Genomic DNA, 23,656 nt, shown 5'->3' with positions numbered 1-23,656 from the left:
GTCAGTCACTGCGCAGCGTGTTCCCTTTCCAACGAGTGCACGCACAGTCCCGGAGCGGGGCTCGGATGATTGAACGATTTCGAAAGTGCGTCGCACGGCTGCGGGTTCGTCGGAGCAACTGGCTATAAAAGTCACTTTTTCTTTGTACTACACTATTTCTTAATTAGGTCAGTCACGCCGTACATGATTCCGCTGATCCAGAGGCCCTGCACCCCGGCGCGCCGCTCGGTTTCTCCATCCGAGAATGTGATAAAATTATCTACTCTCCGCCGAAGGAAAAGTCGACGATCTTACAAATCGAACATTTCGAACCGGTGTTTATTGGCGCTGATAACCCCGAAAACTGGCTAAGCATATGAATGAACTGGGGCGATTATGCGATGGTTATCTCGGGACTGCGTGTTTACGCAATTTCTATTTTCTGATTCGTGTTTCCAAGTATTTGAATTCTTCGTTGGTAGATTTATAATCTGATGAGTCTCTTTAACCCTTAACACTCGGGTGGCGACTCGCAGTCTAGATTTTAAATTGTATGAAGTGTTACATCAATTTCATATCCATAAAATGAAGAAAATTATATACAATGGAATTATTCTAGGTCGGAAGAAATGCTTAGTTTTCGTGTCCAAACAATTCCGACAGCAAAGGTTTATTTATATGGAAAGATTGAATTTTTTCAAACCTACATTTCCGCAAATTCTCGACTATAATTTCCATCGAAACGTGTACAAATGATTATCGAATGTCGATCGATCGATCACGGATTGATTTATCGCACTCCGGCTACAAACGGCGCAGTGGCGATCACGGAGCTATTTCAAACGGGACACAGTTTTTTCTTAAGTCCGGCGAATTTCTGAAGGCAACACCTGGAGGCGATCGGCCGCGTTACGAAGCTGCCCTCCGGTTTTGTCGATCCAGAAACCGGCCAACGACGGTGTGTCCGATCGACGGTGTTGCTAATGACGACCATCTAACGACGACAACGCGTATAACCCGTGGCCAATGCCCGAGGTGCAGAATTTATTCAGGAAATACCGGGGTGCGACCAGTTGCGTCATAGTACTGACCGACGACCGCTTTTTACGGCCGCTTAAGGGAATCACATTCGACTACGACCAACATGGAACCTGCCCCGTTGAAGTCGGGCAAAAGTTTATAAAACCGAGGGCCACGCACGAGGCGCTCCTAGTTTCGCCCGGGACTGTAGATCGGCCGTTTATCCGGGACCCATCATCAGTTCAGCCATCTTCGCGAATCATGTTCAGGCTACTGGTAAGCAAAACCGAAAGAGAATCGTCGTTTATGCGATTTCCGGCGAATAATTGCGCCCTTAATTATGAAAGTGGTCTATGTTATATATAGACTGCGGATTTTATGCATTTATAACAAAAATGGGTACGTACAATTTAAAACAGTGGAGGTATTAGAAAGATTTAAGGCCACCAGCGTATTATTGTAGTTTCACTTTAATAAGATAATTAAAAGAAGAATGAAATTTTTATTCGGCTCCTGTGTCTTGCAATCAATGCTAACATTTTTTATTTTGCATAAAGATCCGCAGAATAGTCATATATATTTCATTTATTTCTTCTTTAATGGAAAAAAATATTAACGCTAGATGAATTCTATGTAATGTTGAACTAACAAGCACTATCTACATTGAATTAATTTAGTTTAAAATAATGGGATTGGAAATAATTTTGACTTAGACCACTTTCATAATTATGGGCACAATTAATATTTATTGGTAAATTGTTGGGCTATGTCCATACTGACTTATATTATTATTCCTAATTTATTTAAGCATTTTATAGAAGAATAATGTTTTCTGAATACAAAAAGACATTGGTGGCCCTCAAAACCCAATACAACATCAGAGAATATTAAAAAATAAAATCGATAACATTTTGCACGTATTACTGCGGACGAAAAAGAGCCATGTAACAATTACTGCGTACCCATTACTGCGGAATAGAATCCGAAATATTTTAAATTAGGAGCATCTTGAAGCTCCTTTGTCTTTCTCGATTCTTCTTCCTTTTTATTTCTTTAAATCCCCATTCTTTTTAAAATTGTGGTAATCTCGGTTATGATTTGCTTATAGCTGAAGGTTTCAGTAAACTTTTTTACTGGTGATACACGCTGACATATTTATTTAATGCGCTAAAAACATATATTTCATAACAAGTTTAACACTGTAGAATATATTTCCACCAAAAGAATGAGGCATTAGAAAAAATGCAGTATACAACAAAGCACATAAGTGTGTTTCATTGTCAAGCAAAAACAGCATCGACATTTCGTATGCACCGATCTAATACGATTGCGTTGACCCAAAATCTATCTTCCGATTATGGAACGATCGAACATATAGATCTATGTATTGCAAGATGTAACGAGCATTTTCGCAACTTGCAGATCCCATGCCTGATATGGCTGTCGAGCGTACGGTCGGAGATGTCGATGCACATGGCGGACGGCATGATGGAGGACCAGGCGGCCATGATGGACGCCATGATGTTGAAGCCAAAACGGGAGTCGTACCATAACCCGTGTCCACCGTACTCTCATCCGATCTCGTATTCACCACCGCCGCAGATTTACGTCAAACCGGTGGTGCATCCAGCGCCGATGCCGGTCTATCATCAGCCGATCCAGGTAGTCCAGAAGCCTATGATCACATACGTGAAACCAGCTCCGCCACCGGTGGTGGTGAAGCCGATAGTTCAGCCGAAGGTGGTGCTGCCGGTTTATCAAAAACCGATGATCTCGTACGCGCCGGTTTACCAGAAGCCCGTCTACTACGCGCCCATGGTGCAGAAGGTGATGTACGAGCAACCGAAGGTTTTGCTGAAGAAGTACGAGGTCCCTGTCACCCAGGTGATCCAGAAGCCCCAGATCAGCTACCCGGTTCAGTATCATCAACCGAAACTGATTCATGTGCCGGCTCCGCAACCCAATTACGTGAAAATCGCCCAGCCAATCGTCCATCCCCAACCCGTGTTCCAATCTGCGATAAAACCATGGTGCCCATAGAGTCCGTGGATCGGACACGTCACGGTTTGAGCACAGAGATCCAAGGGATCGATCGTCGAACTTTGAATGATCTTGAAATACGGCAACGAACCGAGGTTCTTCCGTGACATTTGCCTCGTTGGAATCAACCATGTCGCATTCATCAGCCATAATGAATCAGTCACGCGTATGTTTTAGCGAGGCACTCGTTTCCCAGATTGTACAATAAAACAAGAAACAAAACGGACGCAACTGTAGATCTTCTTCTAGATTCCTCACAACGTCCTTTCCCTCGTTCCATATAACTTTCCCTGGTCTATGAGGTTTTAGTCGGTAGTCTCATCGAACGCATGATTCAAAAATCACTCCTGATAACGATCCGGTTTCAGGGCGTCGAAAGCCATGTTTGGCGGAGCAAGTCGATTTCTAAATTTTTGTATTTGGGTGTAAAAAAATGAATAGTAAGAAGTTAAAGTTTTTTTTATTAAATGTATATGTTAGTTATTAAAAAGTTACGTGATCTCTCTCTCTACATATTATAATATACTATATATTATTTTTACATAATAATTAGTATTAAAATCAAATAAAATAATTTTTTCCAGCTTTCCGGTGGAAGCACCCCATTATCACGATTTTTCTAGGGTTTCGGATAATCTGAGGAAAAAATGTTTCGAATAAATGTTGAACAGTATTTAAATATGAAAATAATATACTATATAAGTATTATATTTAAATGATAATTAGTATTAAAATAAAATAAAATAATTTTTTCCAGCTTTCCGGTGGAAGCACCCCATTATCACGATTTTTCAAGGGTTTCGGATAATCTGTATTTAAATATGAAAAAACTGCTTATAACATTTCGAACAAAAAATTTTTCTCAACCACTGTATAGCGCAAATTCATGCAGCGGCGAAATACTGAAACTGTTAGTTAATTAATCGAATAGTTATCAACAGAGACGTGAACGTCGCGACACCTGGCAGACTTTGACAGTATCTCGTCGGTGATGTTAGGTCCACAACATTAGTTCAATACAAACATTTTAAGTATGAATACATAAAGACAATGTAATAAAAAAATGTATATGCGTATATATTTATTAAACCAGAAATTTTTCCCGAACGTCCGACTTGTTGTAGGATCATACTACTGATTTCCGCAGGAATTTACGCCCGTCTAACTTGTCGATGACTATCACTACTGATTTGGAATTGTAAAAATAGTAAAACATCGGAAAATAAAAATTTTTGTCCGTATGGCTTGTCGTTCAGTTTTACTACTGAATTTTCGTGCCACCTCTTTCGCTGTTATGTTCTCCTAATACAGGAAACGATTTTCGAAATTTCCGAAAAATTTTTGGCCGTCTGGCTTGCCGTTAATCGATACAACTATCGACATTTTTTCGCCTTTCATCGGACAGCTTGATTGCGTCAAGTCAACGCCAGGAAGGGAATAGCAGGGAATTAATTACGGGTCATCCTTTTGTGGCAAGCTTTCCAACTGATTGCCCGATTATTTCAACGAATAGTCGTTTCGTCATGCAGTCGCAACGCATGGGAATTGCATAAGGCGGGGCAGGCGGGACGAAACGCTTCGCGATTTTAAAACCACCGATTTTCTTCTCTCTATGACAATCCACGAGCGTAAACATCTAGCCAGATTTTTACATAGACTTTCAACATGCTTCGCAATGCGTATAAAACGTATGTGCGCGGGTCGATCTCGTTCAGTTTACGTCGAAGAGGATATCCTGTACAGTTTCTGCGTTCACTATGAAATACCTTGTGAGTATCTTCCGTTGCTTTATTTATTATGTTATATCCCGTTATGTTATTTCTCCGAGTTGGTTTCTGGATACATTTAAAACACTTTTGACGATGAAACGGAGGTGTGGCTATCGTATTATGAATTTATACGATCAATCTTTGTCAGATTACATTTTTCAATTTGTTTCTTATCCGTGTCCATTGCAGCTACTTTGACTGCCATTTTTTAAACAACTGGAACTGGCAATTATATATTGTATATAGATGTTTTAAAGGAGTTGAACTTGCTGCTCCATTTGAAATTCAATTCGCGATTTATTATCTGTCATTCTCTAAAAAGAATTATGAAACAAAAGAGGAAGACAGTCTTGGGATCAAATCTTCATTTAGTGACAATATCGAAGAAAATTAATGTATCTTCGTCCTTAACATAAATATTGCCGTTCTTCCTCTATTTTGCTAAACGAAACGTTGTCGACTCACCAGAAAAATTGATAAAAATATCGTTATTCCGTATTGCAGCTCTGTCTTGTGGTTGCCATCGCCTGTGAAGCGGGAAGAGTATCCGGTATAATTGATCATGGGCATTTCCAAAGTTACCAAGGTGGTTTTCCATACAATGACGCCTCTGGCTACCAACATGGCATAGGCAACGGCGCTGGAGCTGCGTTTTTCGGAGACTTTAGGGGTCACGAAGGGAACTTGGGTTTAGGAACTGAGTCTTTCCCGCATCAAGGTTATCTCGGCGGCAGACAGGACCTGCATCAGGCGGCGGGAGGTAATTATCAATAAAAACATCAAAAACACGAACGTTACTATCGGCAACTTTGAATTTTTAGTTCCTTTCGGCGACGTCGGTGCGGGCCACGCGAACCTCGGACCTTACAGTCACGGCCGTCTGGGCAACGATTATAATTTCCCAGGACAGAGATTCTATTAACATTGCACGAGTATCGATTCATCATGGTTGCCGCGGGCTGGAAGCGATTCAATCGTCTTAATTGCGATTAACATCGCCAACGGCGCACATTGGGCCGAACTCTTGAATTCTATGCGAACATCAACGAAAAAGAAGAAAAGAAAGCTGAAAGATTGCAGTATATGGGAAAAATAGAGAGCTTATAGTACGAACGTTCTTTAACTTTGAAAATCTGCGTTAAAGAATTACAAGAAAATTGTATCTCATCAAAATTCGTACAAAACAACTAAAATCATACTTTTTTAGAATCTCTCTGTGTTTCCCTTATAGGTTTTTGTTTTAAAGATTGCAGTATATGGGAAAAATAGAGAGCTTATAGTACGAACGTTCTTTAACTTTGAAAATCTGCGTTAAAGAATTACAAGAAAATTGTATGTCATCGAAATTCGTACAAAACAACTAAAATCATACTTTTTTAGAATCTCTCTGTGTTTCCCTTATTCTGCAACATTTCAGCTTTAATTTTAAAAAATCGCACTATCCCATTTCTATCGAGAGTTCTTTGATTGATCGATGTACGAATACACCGCAGAAAATAAATCGACCGGAGACACGACGATGTGGTAGTGAGCTAGCGATCTCTTTATTTTTCCTTATTCTTTTATATCCAATATATATACATATATAATATATATAATATATATATAATATATATAATATATATATAATATATATATAATATATATAATATATATATAATATATATAATATATATACAACATAGGTTAATATAATCATTTATGTAAATAACATTATTAGAATGAAAACAACGACGTGATAATCATTATGCTAGGCTCTCCCTTCGCTCTTAATTTATGTACAATGCTGTTCAGCCAGATTTTCGTATTGGACCATTCGTGCGACAGTATCCATTCGAGGCGGGAGGAAAAAAGGATTCTCGAAATGAGTACCTGCTCGATCGTGACAGAAGATCGCGGAGATCGTTTAATACTTTATATTTTTGTTATCGGTCCGGTGAAAGCATGCTCCTTCGATTTTAGTTGCGCGAACGTCATGGTGTGATGACAGCGAATAAGGAATCGTCGGAGCGACGAAAAAAGAATTCCCCTCGGCGTTAGGCAATGGAAACGTAACACACACGCACGCACAGTCGTTCCGGCACATTCACATCGCACGATAGAATTCGATAATAGCGTTAACAATCGAAAAATATTGAAATCGCCGAGTCGGGCGGCACGCTAGCTCCACGCGACCCGGGTTCATTGTGTACACGGCGTGATCGGTTCAAACCTATACGCGCAATTATTCTTCAATCTGCCGCAGCGGTTTCCAACGTGGGATTCGTCAAAATTTATTAATAAAAAGTTAATATCTACTTTTCACTTTTTTGTAATAAAGTTTTTAGTATTCGAAACGTGTCTATATTATTGTACCTATGAAACAAATAAAAGGTGATAGCATAAAGGTTGGAAACCGCTGATCTGCCCGGAATCCGACGGCGTCGATCTCTGCCCGTCGACGGAGGAATGACTCGAGGAATGATTGTAAGTATACGGACTCCCTAAAAAATATGGGTACGGGATTTAGCAGCGAACGCAGATCTGAGCGAAACGGACATAGACTGCGGATTCTATGCGTTCACGGTAAGAAAGAGTAGGTGACATTTCAAACAGTCACAGAATTAAAAAAACTTAAGAATGTCTATACAGTAGAACCTCGCTCGTAAAAGAGGAAGCCAATCACAGTCATACGTAGTGTGGATCTTGTTTTGTTTCTGCGTAGCCCTCACAATCCCCACCCTGAGGTTCTACTGTATACTATCTTCAACTAACTAAAATGCTACCCCTCGGATGCCGGGGCCTGGGCCTATGTTGACCCAGAGTTGCAAACGTTCCGTCGAAATCCTACTCTTTTGGAAGCCTGATCATTAGCCACTGAAAGATCAATGCTGATCTCAAAGAAGCAGACTTAAAAATATGAATGCATAAGGATTTGAATGGACGCAGCCATGACTGTCATGAAATCGTGAAAAGTATCCGCCTCGCAAGGGATAAAAGAAGAAACACATCTCTGTCCAGCGCCTTGTTCGTTACGATCGATAAAGATGAATGTTTATTTTACATAAAGATCCGCAGTCTGGTTGTGAAGAATGGAATGAGACACTTTTACCGAAAGCAGTTATCATTGCGAAAGCATTGCATGTACGATGTTCGGATGTGATGGATCTCGTGGACATTGATTTTGTTAGTATCGGTATTACAGACATTTAGAGTAACTTGATCGTAGCTACTTCTTACCTCGTTCAATAAAATAAAACTACCGTTTCTCAGTCAAACCTAAAGATACACGGCGAGGTCACACTTAATAATAATAGTTAGCGGTAAACGTTTAACGGGTTCCTTCATCTCGGAACTGCATTCTCTACTGAATCGTAGGCCAGTGTCCCTATTCCCGGGTACACCGTGTGCGTTTCAACCGAGCACACCGTACGTATAATAAATATATATACTTATCATTAATATAAGAACTTGACTAGATCACTTTAGTTTTTATTGACTCCCTTATTTAATCTAGGTACTTGCTCGTGCGGCGACGGAGAGTATGGAGAGTTACAAGATGCTTCTTCTTATAAAAAAATATCCAGGAGAATGAACTAGAGTTTACGATTAACGCGGAGGTTCTCCGTTCGCTTCCGGTTCTCGGGACGTTGACGTTTCGCCGCGTTTGTCATCTTCTTTTCTTTTCTTTTCGTTTGTTTTCACGCGGCCACATCGACGGGTCCGAGAACGTCGGCCAACGAGGCTTGATCCCAATTCCAATTGTAATTAACGTTTGTATGCGGATACTCTCAACGCAGCACCTCGAGACTTCTCTGCAACCGGTCAGTCGCAGAGGAATACGACGGAAAACGCGGCGGCCATCACACGTAGAATTCGGTTTTCGGGGCCAGCTCGTACTCCATATCCTCGTTTTTGTACATGTCCATTATCTGGAAATTGCAAACACTTCATTATACAGTCTTCCCTCGCATAGTGTCACTTTCGTCTTTACAACAAAGTTGGAATTATTATCTTCCATCTAAGATATTTTTACATGATCATGCGAAACTAAAGACACTTCTCTGGTAGAAAATGTAACAAGTCGAAACGCCTGCAAAACATTCTAAAATTTTTCATTTAGCAGCGAGGGGGACGAGATTAATTCATACCGCGTTCATGTCCTTTTGCAATTCCTCCAGTTGCTTCTCGTGAATAACTTTCAGCTTCTCCTTCTCCCTGTTCTGGATGCTCTGCGCGATCCGCCGCTCCTCCATGAACTTTTTAGTGTTGTTCTGCTGTTTCTCCCTGAGCCTGCCCTCTTTAATCCCGCGGGTCTTCAAAGTTTTATCGTTCATCACCTCTTTCATGCTCTCCACCGACAGCCTTGCTTGTCTGGCGTTCAGCTCTTTGATCTCGCGCTCGTGACGCGCCGCGAGTTGCTTCTGCTGGGCCACTTGAGCGGCCATGCACAATTTGCACAAGGTGTGTCGCCGTTCCTCCAGGTGATTACGGATCAGCTCGCGTTCCTCGCAGCGTTGCTTACTCGCTAATCGAGACCACTGATCCGTCTGGTCGGCAACTGCTCGACGAACAACAGGATCTCTTGATAGTTGTGCTTTGCTGTAACCAGAGACGTCGATTTTTACAAAATCTTTACTGAGCCAGAAGTCTTGGGTAAACTTTTCCGTGCGTAACCAGAAATTTTTGCCTTTTTTCAGTACTTTTGACAGGTACGAATGCTGTAAATCGGTCAACTTTAAACTTTTGAACCTTTAAAACTTGAATTTCTAGCATTTTTTTGCCCAAATCTACTGGATAACGTAGAGAAAAGGGAAAAATTTATAGGAGAAAGACAAAAGTCTCTGGTTACACGCAAGGAAAAGAACAGCCAGGGTCATGCGTACTTTTTCCCTTTAATTATCTTCTCTATCGCAACGCAGTGCTGCTTCTGGACGGTTAATTTGTCTTTCTGGTGCCTCTTCTTCAGAGACTCCAGCTCCTTCTGCTGCTTCGTCAGCACCTTCATGTAGCCTTTCTCTTGCCGTAATACTTCTACCGTGATCGGGTCGAATTTCATCTCCTCTGTCACAGATAAAGTATAAAGTTTGTAATCGTTCGTTGTTTGGGACTAAACTGCGGATCTTTACGTGAAATAAGAATGCTTTGTACGATTCTTGTGCCAAGAACCAAACAAGAATCGTCTCGAAATTTCTTTCTTGAACGATTTTCTTTCTTTTGACTGTTTCTGATTGCAGCTACCCATTCTTATCACGAACTTATAAAATCCGCAGTCCACTTCTGACACCTTCTCTCTCTAAATTCACTACGGAACCGACAGCGAATTATGTCCAGAATAATTCGAATGTTAGCAATACGGGGAAGAGTAGCCGAATTTGGACCGAACCACCTTGTATCTTAAAAAAAAAAATAAATATTTCCTGTATTACTGGTAGTGTAAATTAGCTGTACATCATAAACTATGCGAACTAGCTGTGTGTCTTCAAACAGACAAATATTCGCATTGGTGTTACAAAGTACTACAGATTGTACAATAGGCTACATTCTCCTACACGAGAAAGAAAAACGGTATACGGAAGCTCACCTCTGGGTTTAGGTGGCTCACGATGATGAGCAGGTGCGGAGTCATTACCTTTGCTGTCGCTCTTCTCGATCCCAAGACCCTTCATCTTGTTCTGCGACATGCCTTCCGGTTTCTTGTAGGACCGTGGTGCCGTCAGCGCGTCCATGAGTCCTGCAAATTCGCAAAGAAAAACGAATCAATCGACAAAGCGCACGAACTGGTTAATCACTTTCTGTCAGAGTTCTGCTACAGGGTCAGGCTACATTCGAATTTATTAGTTCGGTACTTTTTGGGGAAAGTTCTCACATATTGTAAGTCCCAATGAAAACAGATATAAAAGAATTCTCGAGATAAATTTTTCTGAAAAATTTAAAAATGCATTATTTTCAACCTATTAAACATATCAAGAAAGAAAACAAATTTCTCTCTCATTCCAATTTGTTGCGATTCAGGTAGAAAATTTTTACTTCCAGGTAGCTTGGAGCATAAGCGTTGAAAGCCTCCTGATTTTTTTACAGTTTCGTTTTTCATCTGTTCATTTTTCCCACAAACGCATACGGTCCGTCTACACATAGATCACTGACCTTCGTATCCATCGGGCACGTAGATCTTGATCTCGATGTTACAGAACAGCATAGGCAGCGACATAGGGAAATTCGCTTCCGTTCTCAGAGCTATGTGCCGATAGCCTGACTGTAGACCGTCTAAAGGAACGATTCTCTGACCCAGAAGCCTGCCATTGGACTCATCGTAAACTGCGAATCGCAAGGCTGCCAAATCTGGCAGGACGACTTTTCGGAATAGGAAGGGTTCTTCATTGTATACAGGGTTCAGGCCGTTCGCTGGTACCACTCTTGTTCGGAACTCTTTGCGGATAGTGTCTGTAGGTAGACCGTACATCTCTACCTCCACGTATGTGCCCACCTTCTTGTCTGATAAGAATTGGCCCGCAATTACCTGATTATTAACCAACGAAAATATACAATTTTATTAGTGCCACATTCCAACAAGCGACGTATCTTTAACACGTTGTTTGCCACGTGTACCACCGATGGTATCCGTTGAACTTGCCAATCAGGCTGAAGTATTTATTTAATGCGCTAAAAACATATATTTTGTAACAAGTTCAACACTGTACAATATATTTCCACTAGAAGATTGAGACATTATCAAAAATGCAGTATAGAACAAAGCACATAAGTTTGTTTCATTGTCGAGCAAAAACGGATTGGCACGGAACGTGTTAAATACAGTCAGCAATATTTCCATTGCTCCATTAAGAATCTCATGTGCTCCATGCAGAACATTTATTATTATTTATTTATTGATGCCGTAAACCATGTTTGGTTTATACAGGGTGTGGCCGGACGGGTGATACAACCGAGCAGTGGGTGATACTACATGTAAAAATGAGTCGAAGAAAAGGAATAACAGTTTTTTGTTTGACGCTTCGTTTTCGAGAATATCGAGTTTGAAAATGCAGCGAATACACGCTATGTTGCATAGGAATCGTCTGACGCGTCTGACGAGTCTGACCATGATCAACCAATTCTACTTTGTGCATATACTAAAGCGCGCGAACCTGGCGGAACGCTAAACAAGATTTTCTCGAAAACGAAGCGTCAAACGAAAAAATGTTATTTCTTTTTTTCGACTGATTCTTACATTTAGTGAAGTATATTTAATGAAGTATATATCGCTATATCTGTGGTCGCCAGGAAAAACACCGCATGTCACATTTAACAAAAATTTCAGTTTATGCATTTTAATTTAGATTCATAGTATAGGATTTACGTCTTTATCTGAAAAAAGTCATGAAAGTAAATTCGAAAGGCTCAAAAACATAATGCAATTGAACCGATATCCTATGGCAAAGCATTAGTGACGAAAGTGAAATTTTGTGACACGCGGCGTTCTTCCCGACAACCACAGATATAAAGTTAAATTAATATGAACGGTAGACGTTAAATCCTACTCTCACATTTTTTGAGGAAGTTACAAGTAAATATTAGCGCTGTAATGTCTCGTGCGCTTAGAAAAAAATTAATAGTGCAGGGAGGATAGTATTTACGATTGAGGAGCAGTTCAAACAAGTGTCCTCGTTCCATGCAGAACATTTTTGCAAAGGAAAAAGTTATTTCAAATGACCCACAGTGGGCCCAAACGCCAATCTAGCTGATAAAAAATCATAGTGATCAAACGCAGCTTCCTATTGCAACTTGTATGGAGTCGTTGTAACCGGGAGACTTCATTCTTCAAATTTATGGTAATTTGGACCACAAAAAAATTTTTTTAAACTTTTTATAGTCATTTACATCAATGTAATTTTCGAGAGAAGCAGCATTTCCGCGGAAATTAAAGTTACTAGCGTTTTTAGTCACAAAATAAACTGAAACCGACACTAAAATAAAAACCTCATATATTTACATTGATTAGATAGACTTATTTACACTTCTAGTTATACATACATCGTTTCAGTTTTGTACACACATCCATGCACTGAATACACACCTACACTATAGGAGAGAGATACTGACGTTCTCTGGACAGGAAAATATAGCTGTTTCCCAAAAATTCGTGTTTATTACGGGAAAACCGTTACGACCGAGACCGATTCCTCCCAACCATGATTGAGAGTTCGCGGCCGCAGCCGAGGCCCCGCGATCGCGCCCGGTCCTTATTTTATGATAGACAGGTAGTCACCAGTTACTTGACTTGCACAGAAAACCGAAAGTCTTGGATTCTAAAAACATTTATAATAACCAGAATCCTGTTCAGAGTTTTCATCGATTACTGAATGTTCGTCTATCGCCGTGTGGGCACACAGTCATCAATGCTTGTCGTGTTCACTCGTGCAATTTTTACTTTAATCCTGTCAATTTTCAGAATATTAAAAAAAAATCTTTCACAAAACATTCTTCATATCAGATACAATTAAGTAAGTAATATAAGGTATCAGTCTTTTAAATCTGATACAGCTATCCTATTCGTTTATGTGCTATCACAAGAAAACATAAAATTCCGTTTTACGCTAGAAGTATTAATTTTATAACCTACATTGATTAAACATTTTTTACTCCTCTCAGTCAGTACTATGAACCACAAAAATCTTAAACCCTCCTTATGAGTGATCGCAAACTGTTCACAAACTTTAAAATTACATTAAACAATTTCTGGCAAATTCTGGCAGCTGATTTTTACAAGAATTAAAGAACGGAGTCTACATTACGAAATCAAACAGGAAATTCGACCAATACGCGCCAATTTGGTTACTTACATTCGAAAAACTGAAATGCATGAAGTAAAAAATTGTCTACCTTTGAACACGGGTATTTGTAAAATTCATTAACTTTTGCAAATTCTGTAATTACAGAATGAAAGTACGTACTTTCTTCTACAAACTCCATGAAAGGCAAAATATTCGCATTTAATATTAACGTTTACCAGTAGCAAAAGCACTGACCGTTCTGGGGGACTCTAGACTATAGACTTTTGCGTAAATATTACCCTATATAAACAATCTTCAGAGCAAAACAGAATATAATTTAAAGATCTACAGGGATTTAAGAATGGAAACAAATAAAAAAGTAAGTAATAGTATGTGATTGGAAATACGACTTTTTATCAGCTAGATTGGCGTTTGGGCCCACTGTGTGACCTCAGGAATCACCACTTTCGAGGAAGTACAACATTCTTGGAAACCGCGCGGGTCTTATTTACATTAGCGTCTTTGTATTCGTTTACACGTGTCCGCGCGGTCAAACAATCGAAGACAAAAATAAAACGTGCGGTTTCCCGTCGTGTCTGAATGGGCTCTCAAAGAGGATTGTGCAAAATACCTGAACGCTGCATTGCGTCGCGATAACACCATCCACAGGACTCTCAGCGAAAGGATCAAAGCTTCGATCGGCCCTTCTCATGAAGTCCGGCTTCAGAAGGTAACCCGACGATCCGTTGTATTCGAATTTCCCCTGATTCAGTTGCATCGGCAGATCCGCGGTTTGGAAATTCAATGACACCATTTGACAGCCAGCGTTCCAGAAGACCTGTTTCCAATTATCGATCGTTAAACGAAACCGTTCCGGCGCGGTGTTTCCTTCGGTTTCGGTGTACCCAGAATTACCTGTGGCATGTAATTCGATGAGTCCGCCCGGGTACCTTTCGGATAAATCCGGCTCATTTGCCGTTTGTTGTAATTGACGAACTCGATGGCTTGCGTTTTCAGGTAATTCAGGCCAGCGGTTTCCGCGAAGGAAGACATATTGTGATGAATGTTCTTCTCTGCGAATCAAATCGATCGTTTTAATGCGACGCGATTCGACATTGATGTATCATCGCGCCGACGCGTCAAGTGTCGTATCCATTTTGTTACCGTGAATGTCGATTGTTTCATTTGTGGAACGAATAAATATTATTAATAGCAGTTATCTCGTACTACAGTTTCAGTATGTGACTATTGAACAACGTAATGGTTTCAAACAATTAACGTGAAAGGACTAATGTCTCAAGAAAATATACAGGGTATACACCATATATGACTTCTGAAAATTTCCAAAAAAGGGTGGAGTATAAGATTTGACAGAATTTAGTAGAATTTTTATTATTTTGAGATCTGCAAAAACTACTACCACTGGAAATAAGATTGCATTTTATTCCACTTTCTTAAAACGCGTATAAAAAAATTGAAAATTGCATAAACATCCGCGGTCTAGTCATCACACCCACAGGAGATATTTAACTCGCTACATTTAGGTGGACCGCCCTGTGTAATAAAGAAATACTGTGGTCCATGCGTTTGATTATTCAAGATGCAATCGATTGAATTATTTGTAATAAAAAAACCATCAATATACACTTTTAATTTTCTGAGAAAAATATTTCCAATGTTTTAGAAAATAATTAAGTGTGTCAAGAAAGGTTTATTACGTTCTGCAACGTCGAAACCAGGGAACTTGATGGGTTGGGCGTAGTTAACCATGGACGAGAGCCACGGATGGACGTTGGTGGTGCTTCCGGTGTACGGTGGGGACACTGTCAACTCTAAACTGTCAGCTCCTAACACCGGCGCAGAGCCAGCCTGCGGTTGGATAGCGGTGGTGGTTGCGACAATGATAGCTTCGGGCACAGCAGCTTCCTCCTGGAAACACGAGTTTCGTGAAAAAACATGGAATAATCTTGTGGCATTGTTGAGGAAGGAGATCAGGGTGACCATGCTTGGTTATGAGGGTTACCTTTACCGATTGTTGCTCGACTACCGCGGCGACCAGTGACAGAGCGCTGGCGTCCTCTTTCACCTCGTCTTCGATAACGAACTGGCCCTGCCAGAACAGCTCCAGCTCCTGCTTCTCCACTTCCGGTTTCAGGCGTTTGTTCTTGATTAGGATTTTCCGCTTCAGCATACTCGGGGGTGGCAGCGGCACGCCCGGCTCCAGCTGTTGTCGTCGCGGCGCGACATAAAATTATTTTACAAGTTGAAAATTGTTATAAAGTCCACCTAAATGTAGTCACCTAAACATCTATTTTATTTGTGATGACTAGACTGCGGATTTTATGCACTTATGACAAAAATGGGTACGTACAATATAAAGCAGTGGACATAGTAAAAAGATTTAAGGACATCAGTGCATTGGTTTCAGCTTAATAAGATAATTAAAAAAAAGGAAGAACTTTCTATTTGGTTGCTGTGTCTTGCCTGATTTTATGCATTCATGACGAAAATGGCCAGGTACAACTTAAAGCAGTGGACATGTTAAAAATATTTAATATTATTTCAGCTTAATAGGATGATTAAAAGAAGAATACAATTCTTATTTGGCTCCTGTGTCCTGCAATCAATTCGAACATTTTTTATTTCTCATAAAGATCCACAGTCTAGTGATGACATAACAAATGTTTTTAATAACTTTAATAACTAACACGTTATTAAAATATCTAGCTGGCTTATTGGCTAGTCTATCACGCTTTCTGTACGCGTTTAATCTAATCGCGACGAATATAGTGCACCGTATGCCCGACGAAGATAACTTCGATCTGATATCAGTGTAGCGGCGTGTTTACCGATCGGAATCTAGACTCCGATTGACGTAGGTGCTCCCCTAGTTATCGGACTCTCTCATCGGCGGACGTCAAAAAATTGTGGAACAAGCATTGTCCGTGGAACTTTCTGTGTCTCCGTGCGAGGTGAACGATGATAACTGCCGATAACAAATGAGTTACTCACGGGATATTCTTTGAGGGACTCCTTCAGCAACAAGTCACCTAGAATCTCGTCGCAGTATTTAGCTAATTTGTACTGTTGCTTCTTGGTGCAGTGGTTCTCAAAGCTGAGGATCACCGGGTACTCGGACGTGACGAACGCGGTGTCCCTCACCGCGTATATCACGTCTTTGAATAAGATGTCCGTGCACATGGCCTTGCCGTGAGTGATTATGGGCTCCTCGTCTTCCCCTTTGCCGTCCCAGCAGTCCAGCTCCACGCATCTTTCGGTGGAAATATTATTGTATGTATTGCACTCCAAATTCACCCTTTTGCCAGTCAAATTCAACCTTGCGCAAATCAAAATTTCACCTTCTCGCAAATGAAGTTCAACCTTTTACAAATAAAGCATTTTAAAGAAAGTTTTTGCAAAAAATGTCAAATCAAATGTAATGTAAAATTTTATTAATTTAATAAGGAAATAATTAATTTTCAATATTCTTAAAGGGTAAAATTGGTGAGAAGGGTGTATTTGACTTGCAAAAGTGTGAATTTGGAGTGCAAAATTTTATTAATTCAATAAAGAAATAATTAATTTTCAATATTCTAAATAGGAGAAATTGGTGAAAAGGGTGTATTTGACTTGCAAAAGGGTGAATTTGGAGTGCAAAATTTTATTAATTCAATATAGAAATAATTCATTTTCAATATTCTAAATGGGAGAAATTGGTGAAAAGGGTGTACTTGACTTGCAAAAGGTAGTAACGAGGTTGATCAGTCGTGACCCGAAACAAAGGACTAGAAGCCAGCTCGTCTCAGAGGGATAACAATAGTACAAATCGTTAAAACAATAGTACAGTAGGTCGTTGGACTCGTCTTGGCACCAGCTACAATACTACAAAGCCGAACCTATTGTCGTTCGAAAGCTCGATCTTCATCGTTTATAAAAAAAATCTGTTCTCAAATTTTGTACATAGTAATTCGTAAACACACAAATGCTAAAATTAGCCTGTTTTTCGGACGAGATATCCCACTGTAAACCGGTCAGTTATGAAATCGAATCAACATGCTAGCACTCTTTGCGGTGTTGAAAATATACAGCAGCTCTGATAGTTGTATTTTCGGATTGACTGATTCACTGACGGATAGCTGACACCCACGCACCTACAACCAGCTAGCAACACCTGTCGGTACATCTCTACGCTGCTCCTGCCGCCAAATTGCCTGCCGCTCAAGTACGTGTTATGGCTGGAGTTGATGTAATAGTGTGCCAACGGTTGGTCCATATCCATGTAGACGTCCAGTCGGTCCAAGAAAACCGGCGCGTTCTCGTCGGACATCAGGTACCTTATGAAACCGTCCTTCGTCATTGTTTCTGAAAGGACGTGATTGCTTCTGAAAGGACGTTTCGCAGGTACTAACTGAATCAAACATCGAGGATGAGGGTGGTGGACTTTTCCTGCGAGCGTGAGGCTCTTGAAAAATAATAGGTGTACAGTTTTAATCGCGTGAAAAATCCCTCGAAACCATGCTACATCTGATAAAAACATTTTCGATCGGACTGCTAATAACTAGACTGCAGATTTTTACGCAGAATAATACACATTTAATGTTATTTCTTCCCTTAATGATTTTCATAGAGGAGAAATCATATATTGACATCTTCAATTTTTTAAATTTTTCCACAATTTTGCTATAAATGTATAAAGATCCGCAGTCTACCAATGACAGAGTAATCTCTACTGATCACGATTCGTTGATAACCCTGTATTTCCCGGAATATACGTCGTTGGCAACGGGTCGTTCTCCCTGCAGCCCTGGAAAGCGTTTCGGAAACACTGCCAATGGAATTCTTACTTTGATTGCGCGCCGTCTCGTTCTGCTCGTAGTCCTTTATGATCTCCACAGCCCTCTTCTCGTCGTACAGCGGATAGAGGATCTCGTTCAACGTTGGATCCCGTTGCTTCTCATTCAGGAACGTGACCAGTTGCTCCAGATTGATTGTGTCTGCTTTGCCTTGGGTGCTGGAACCCCACCAAGAAAACGAATGATCGTTATCATCGCGCCACCGATCCACCCATTATCCACGCGATCCTTCTACTCACATGGACTGGAACAGTTCCTCTATGTCGTTCCGCGGACAGATTTTATGGTAAAGCGCGTAGAACACGTCGAAGGTGAAGTCGTTCGGCTCGATCACGTCATTCTGGAAATTTAGAATCGTCGATTTATTGCGGAAAGAACGGGAAGAACCCGTATGAAATGGTCGCAACGATCGTACAATCAAAACCTACGCGTAAACGGATCTTATGAACTCGTGAGTAAAACGAGGAGATGAAATTTCACCCCTCAAGCGATCCGCGAAAATCAAGACAATTCCTTTTCATCAATTTGTTAGCTGGCCGTTCTAACTTAATCTTCAGTACTCGCACTCCATTTTCTACATAACTTGGTTACATGGAACTTCATATGACTCCGACATAAATAAAATTTTATTCAATACAATTTTGTGTATGCTTGAAGTACTAAATTTAAAGTTTTGAGGTTGTCAGTACTACATGCGAGTAATTAGTGAAACCAACAATTTTTGAGATTTCGAAAAATCCTTTGAGGATTTCTAGATTTGAACATAATCCGAAACAGTATTCTGAAATGTGTTCGATTGCACGTGGAATAACCCATTGCGATAAGCACAACAATATTTCTGAAAGTGTTTCATCAAAATCGTTCATCATCATAAGTGGTTATGATAAAAACATTTTTGACTGACAGCTTTTTGTGGAACACGTTTGTCAATCAATCAAGGTGCAACGCACCTTCCCACTGGGTAGGCCTAATTCAGCGAGGCACTGATAGACGAGCTTTTCCGTTTTTCCGGACGCGAAAGTTCTTGCGACCACTTTCACTGGAACTTTTGCATTCGGGTCGACCAACATTCTGAGCCGCATCCAACTGAAACATAGCAAAAAAGCGTGCATATTTTTCACCAATAAAAACGATGATCCGGCAAACTCCCCCATCGGAGCAATGAAACGATCGTCCGATCGACGAGATCACCGAGTCACGCGACTCAAACCAACCACTAATAAAAGTTTCATGGTCCTGTTTACGTTCTTCGGCGAGTTTAGCGTTGGAATGTGGCGAAAACCTTCCACGGTACTATAAAATCTTATAACGACCGTATAAACCCATTCACGGATATTTATTTTTAAGATCCAATTGTTTCACGAACACAAAACTAAAAAATTTTAGTGCCACCACCAGCCACGCCCACCAGGGTGTGTGAAATGCACCCAACCGATATTTAAAGCATCGAAATTACTTTCTAAATATTCAGCAATGCCGAAAATGTCGATATTAATGGAATTGGTAAATATTGACAAAAGGGGACCCAGCTCCGATGACCTTTATCTTCACATATTTTGTTAAGGTCAACATTCAACGTTTGTCAATATTTACCAAACTTTTAATTCATGAATTCCCGAATATAAGATAAAACTATTGCGCAACTCTTACGAGATTTTAGAGCATTGTGGGAAGTTTCTCCGGACAGTTAACCGCGGAACGAAGATCAGATCATTATCAAACGACAAACATCGAGGCGTTGAACGCCTTTGTTGTGGATTATGAATCGCACGCTGCGTCGAACGATTTGACGTCTGCCGTCGCGGCAGAAACGGTGCGCGCCAGTCGGACGACGTTTCTGTCTAATTATTTCACGCAAACATTAGATCAGCATAAGCGGATGTGTGCGTATATTGGTGTGCATGTGTGCGAGTAATTGCATCAGTAAACTCACTGTTTCTTCAAGCACGTGAGCGGGCAAACGTTGTTGGCTTTCACGTTGTGCGTAATCGATCGTGTGCCATCCAGCCATATCTGTCATGGGACACAGCAAACACGTGGACTTTATTGATTATCTTATTAATCGCTTAGCCAATGAACTGGAGCATTTCTCTATTTAGTTTAATCGACGCGGTATCTACATCTACAAATGACGGGCGAACAGAGAAACGTTTTGACTTGAGGAGCCTCTGATAATCCACGGTCCACGTCGTCTCGTTTATCAATTTTCCGAGCGATAGATCAAACGACGGTGACGATTATATAACAGGTGAACTTGCCTTTGCCGTCGCTGGATCCGGACAGACGACGTGCTGGTAATTAATATTGGTGTAATCTGCGCCAGAGCAGATGGTGAGACTTTTCTCGTCCAGTTGCTCGCCATGCTTCGTTAGTAGCTTGTCGAGCAGCTTCGGATCCTGAATCAAATTAGAAAATTCCGTTCAAAGCTTGCACCCTGACCTTTGTTGAGCACTCCTCCATCCGGAATTATTAAACACGATTTTTTTCTTATCAAGTAGAGTACAACATTTTTCGCTTAAGGGGGTAGACTCGTTTTTCCAGGATCTCATTTCTCAATACTGCAAAAATGGGGTTTTTCAATAGTCGAAAACGCATAAAGGATCGATCTAGGCCACGATCGTCCTCAAAAGTACTATTTTTACGTTTACGTAATTTTCATGAAGCTGCGACAGCTGCATTACGCCTCGTAAACGTAAAAATGGAACTTTTGAGGATGATCGCGGCCTAGATCGATCTTTTATCTAATGCTTTTGACTACTGAAAAACCCCACCGTTTGCATTATCGATAAATGAGAACACTGCAACACTCGAGAGGGTACTCTGGTTTTTCGTTTTCAAAAATGCCGATTATTCGTATGCAAATGGACTTCTTTGAATTCGTAAAATTAACGTCGTCACCATGCTCGAACAGGATAAAAGAATTAGCTAAACATGGTTAGAATACGGACTCCGTCAAAGAACTCGTTGAACGAGAATCTCGAACGAACGGGAGACAAACACTTCTCGGCTCTAGTGCTGTGCCCAAGCACACTGCTTCCATCGCGTCGCACAGTTTCGAACTTGCCCGGTGAATATTTTAAACGACGCTGCCGGTTCGTTCCGGTTGTTGGAAAACAAGGGATTTCTTACCTTCGGCAAGCCACCGGCGCGTATGTCGCTCACTTGACACAGCTCTATCACGTCGCCGTCCTTTACATGAAACAGAAATCACAGACAGAGTGAGTGAGACTCGAGTCAAATGAATTTTTACTCGAATACATCGCTCTCTACGACTCTCAGCTTATTGCTACGTTGACCGATTTATCTACAAAATGTATTCTTTAAATTTTCAATATAGATTCCCATAAAAAATTTCAATTTTATCGAAAAATTGTTTCACGTCTTATAGCAAACTAATTGTCTGATCTGATATTAAAAAAACTTATGGTTCTCTGTAAATACCCTATACCTTGAAAAATGTCGGATATTTAAGCCGTGATAAAATTGTAAAAAATGATTACGGCATTTATGTTCGTTTAAAAATCCACTGCAATTCGATATTACATTGCTAAATGATATTACTGGATATTAGTACGAGAGTTTCGAAAGTCTCCTGAAAATCCTTCTTATTCATTTCTTTTTCAGCGTCGATGCGACAGATAAGTTCCGAACCAGTTCTCACAAAGGAATGTTCCTGGAGAGGAAAGTTTAAGCGAAGAATCTTTCCAGTTAATTTATTATTTCTCATTCGTTTTTCAGGATAAAGTTTGGCCCACTTATTCGCGACCCCGATGCCAGGGATTCAAGATAAAACGTGCAAGTCGGACGACCTCTTTAGAGAGCCGGAAGATAATAGGAAATTTCACTCACCCTTCCTACACTCTGCCAGTAGATGAAGAAGCCATACTCGTCGACCTTGAACATACAGTCGACCTCCAGTTCCGTGTTGTCCTTTTCCTCTGACCATCGGTCAAACACGCATCCGCGACGGAGAGGAAGAGGTACCTCGATCTGCCAGTTGAATTCGAATCTCTTCGTCATCTTCCTTGCACCGGGTGGAACGTGTCAATCGTTAGACGCGTCTGGTTTCGTCTAGTTTCTAATGGGAGAAGCAATCTCTTCAAATTCTTCAAACGTTGGCGCAACAACTGTGCAAGTCTAATTTCTAATGAAATTATATTTTTCCTTAATTACTTAAAGAAAACCGGGAACAAACATTCATTTTTCGAAAGTTGAATTTGATTTAAATAAATCTAGAAAGTGAATAATAAAATCAATTCGTCAGAGTCAGTATCACGTGCCGATGTCGTCCCAGAAGGGTCAAATCAAGAGAAGCGGAAATGGCGATAGAGAGTGATCGGGAAAATCGGAAACTCGATCGGTGTTATTAATTGGGACGGTCTCGGTGAAATGGAGGATCAGGCGAGTTATTATCGCGCCGCGCCGGTTCATTAGCGATTCCATCGTCGTTCCTCGAGGTTACGAAAATTGGCGACGCGACGACGAATACTAAACGATCGCGATGCGGTTACCGTTTGATGCAGTTCGTTTATTTGGAACGAGCAGTGTTGCACGTCGATTCCTCCGCCTCGATTGGCTTGCACACTTCCCTTTAATAGTCTTTTCCAGCAGCCCCGATTGAGTATTAACCTCCGGCAGACTGTGGCAAATAGGTGCTTTCGACCCATTTCAATGACATTAGAATCCCATTAAACGTTGATCACGTTAAACAGAGGGTTCCGACCGTTCACGAGAGCGTTAACTGGCTGTCGAAGGGGCTGCTCGCAAGGTACATCACGTTCTCGATGGATTTTCGGCCGTCGTTGGTCGCCCCTTTCAACGGAATCGAGACAATTTTGTTATTGCTGGCTTTGATGCCGCGCCACGGTCCGCCGAGTGCTTAACAGTATTTTCTCAATCTGGATGTTCTCTTCGAGCACCGGATTAAATGTGTTTCCCAACGAAATTCCCTCGCTGCATAGAGCAATGTTTTCTTTCCATAGGTTTTGCATTCAAAATTTATCCTTTTACAAATCAATTTCACCCATTAAGAAGATTGAAAATGAATTATTTCTGGACACGTTGCGGATTAAACGCGCGATTATTGATGATACAGGTACTTCCGATATTATCCACGTAATACAGTTTCTGTGTGACACGAGTTTAAAATAATAAAACCGGTCACGAACTTCGATTATCTGTTTGGTACATATGCCGCGCCGCCGTAAAATAGAACGATCAAAAGTTCACAGGTGTAGATTGAATA

The 23,656-nt window shown here is 40.7% G+C and overlaps 3 protein-coding genes across 7 annotated transcripts in view; 2 read left to right on the top strand and 1 right to left on the bottom strand.

Annotated features, from left to right (window-relative positions):
- Positions 1-944: 944 nt before the first annotated feature.
- LOC143210708 (uncharacterized) lies at positions 945-3,260 on the top strand. The gene is made up of 2 exons (XM_076427830.1): positions 945-1,275; positions 2,422-3,260. The coding sequence occupies exons 1-2, from the start codon at positions 1,006-1,008 to the stop codon at positions 3,037-3,039; spliced, it is 888 nt and encodes a 295-aa protein (XP_076283945.1). The 5' UTR covers positions 945-1,005; the 3' UTR covers positions 3,040-3,260.
- A 1,245-nt stretch (positions 3,261-4,505) lies between these two features.
- On the top strand, positions 4,506-6,388 carry LOC143210711 (uncharacterized). The gene is made up of 3 exons (XM_076427833.1): positions 4,506-4,808; positions 5,313-5,568; positions 5,630-6,388. The coding sequence occupies exons 1-3, from the start codon at positions 4,797-4,799 to the stop codon at positions 5,728-5,730; spliced, it is 369 nt and encodes a 122-aa protein (XP_076283948.1). The 5' UTR covers positions 4,506-4,796; the 3' UTR covers positions 5,731-6,388.
- The window catches only part of LOC143210705 (1-phosphatidylinositol 4,5-bisphosphate phosphodiesterase), a 34,150-nt gene continuing 16,371 nt past the window's right edge, over positions 5,878-23,656 (bottom strand). For 2 of the 5 annotated variants that reach the window (XM_076427817.1, XM_076427818.1), the window contains 18 exons: positions 22,261-22,489; positions 21,541-21,600; positions 20,670-20,807; positions 20,345-20,424; positions 19,362-19,497; positions 18,651-18,751; positions 18,403-18,569; positions 17,710-17,920; positions 16,571-16,829; positions 15,582-15,782; positions 15,277-15,487; positions 14,474-14,631; positions 14,190-14,396; positions 10,935-11,307; positions 10,372-10,521; positions 9,674-9,851; positions 8,939-9,389; positions 5,878-8,719 (listed from right to left, as the gene is read on the bottom strand). In XM_076427817.1, the coding sequence (XP_076283932.1) occupies positions 8,651-8,719; positions 8,939-9,389; positions 9,674-9,851; positions 10,372-10,521; positions 10,935-11,307; positions 14,190-14,396; positions 14,474-14,631; positions 15,277-15,487; positions 15,582-15,782; positions 16,571-16,829; positions 17,710-17,920; positions 18,403-18,569; positions 18,651-18,751; positions 19,362-19,497; positions 20,345-20,424; positions 20,670-20,807; positions 21,541-21,600; positions 22,261-22,431 (3,321 nt within the window). In that variant the 5' untranslated portion in view covers positions 22,432-22,489 and the 3' untranslated portion in view covers positions 5,878-8,650. The other 3 variants (XM_076427820.1, XM_076427819.1, XM_076427821.1) reach the window with 3 other exon arrangements.

Source organism: Lasioglossum baleicum, chromosome 7 (genome assembly GCF_051020765.1).
Source record: "Lasioglossum baleicum chromosome 7, iyLasBale1, whole genome shotgun sequence".
Lineage (NCBI taxonomy): Eukaryota > Metazoa > Arthropoda > Insecta > Hymenoptera > Halictidae > Lasioglossum > Lasioglossum baleicum.
The sequence above is the reverse complement of the archived record's forward strand: the minus strand, read 5'-3'. Positions and strand labels throughout refer to the sequence as shown.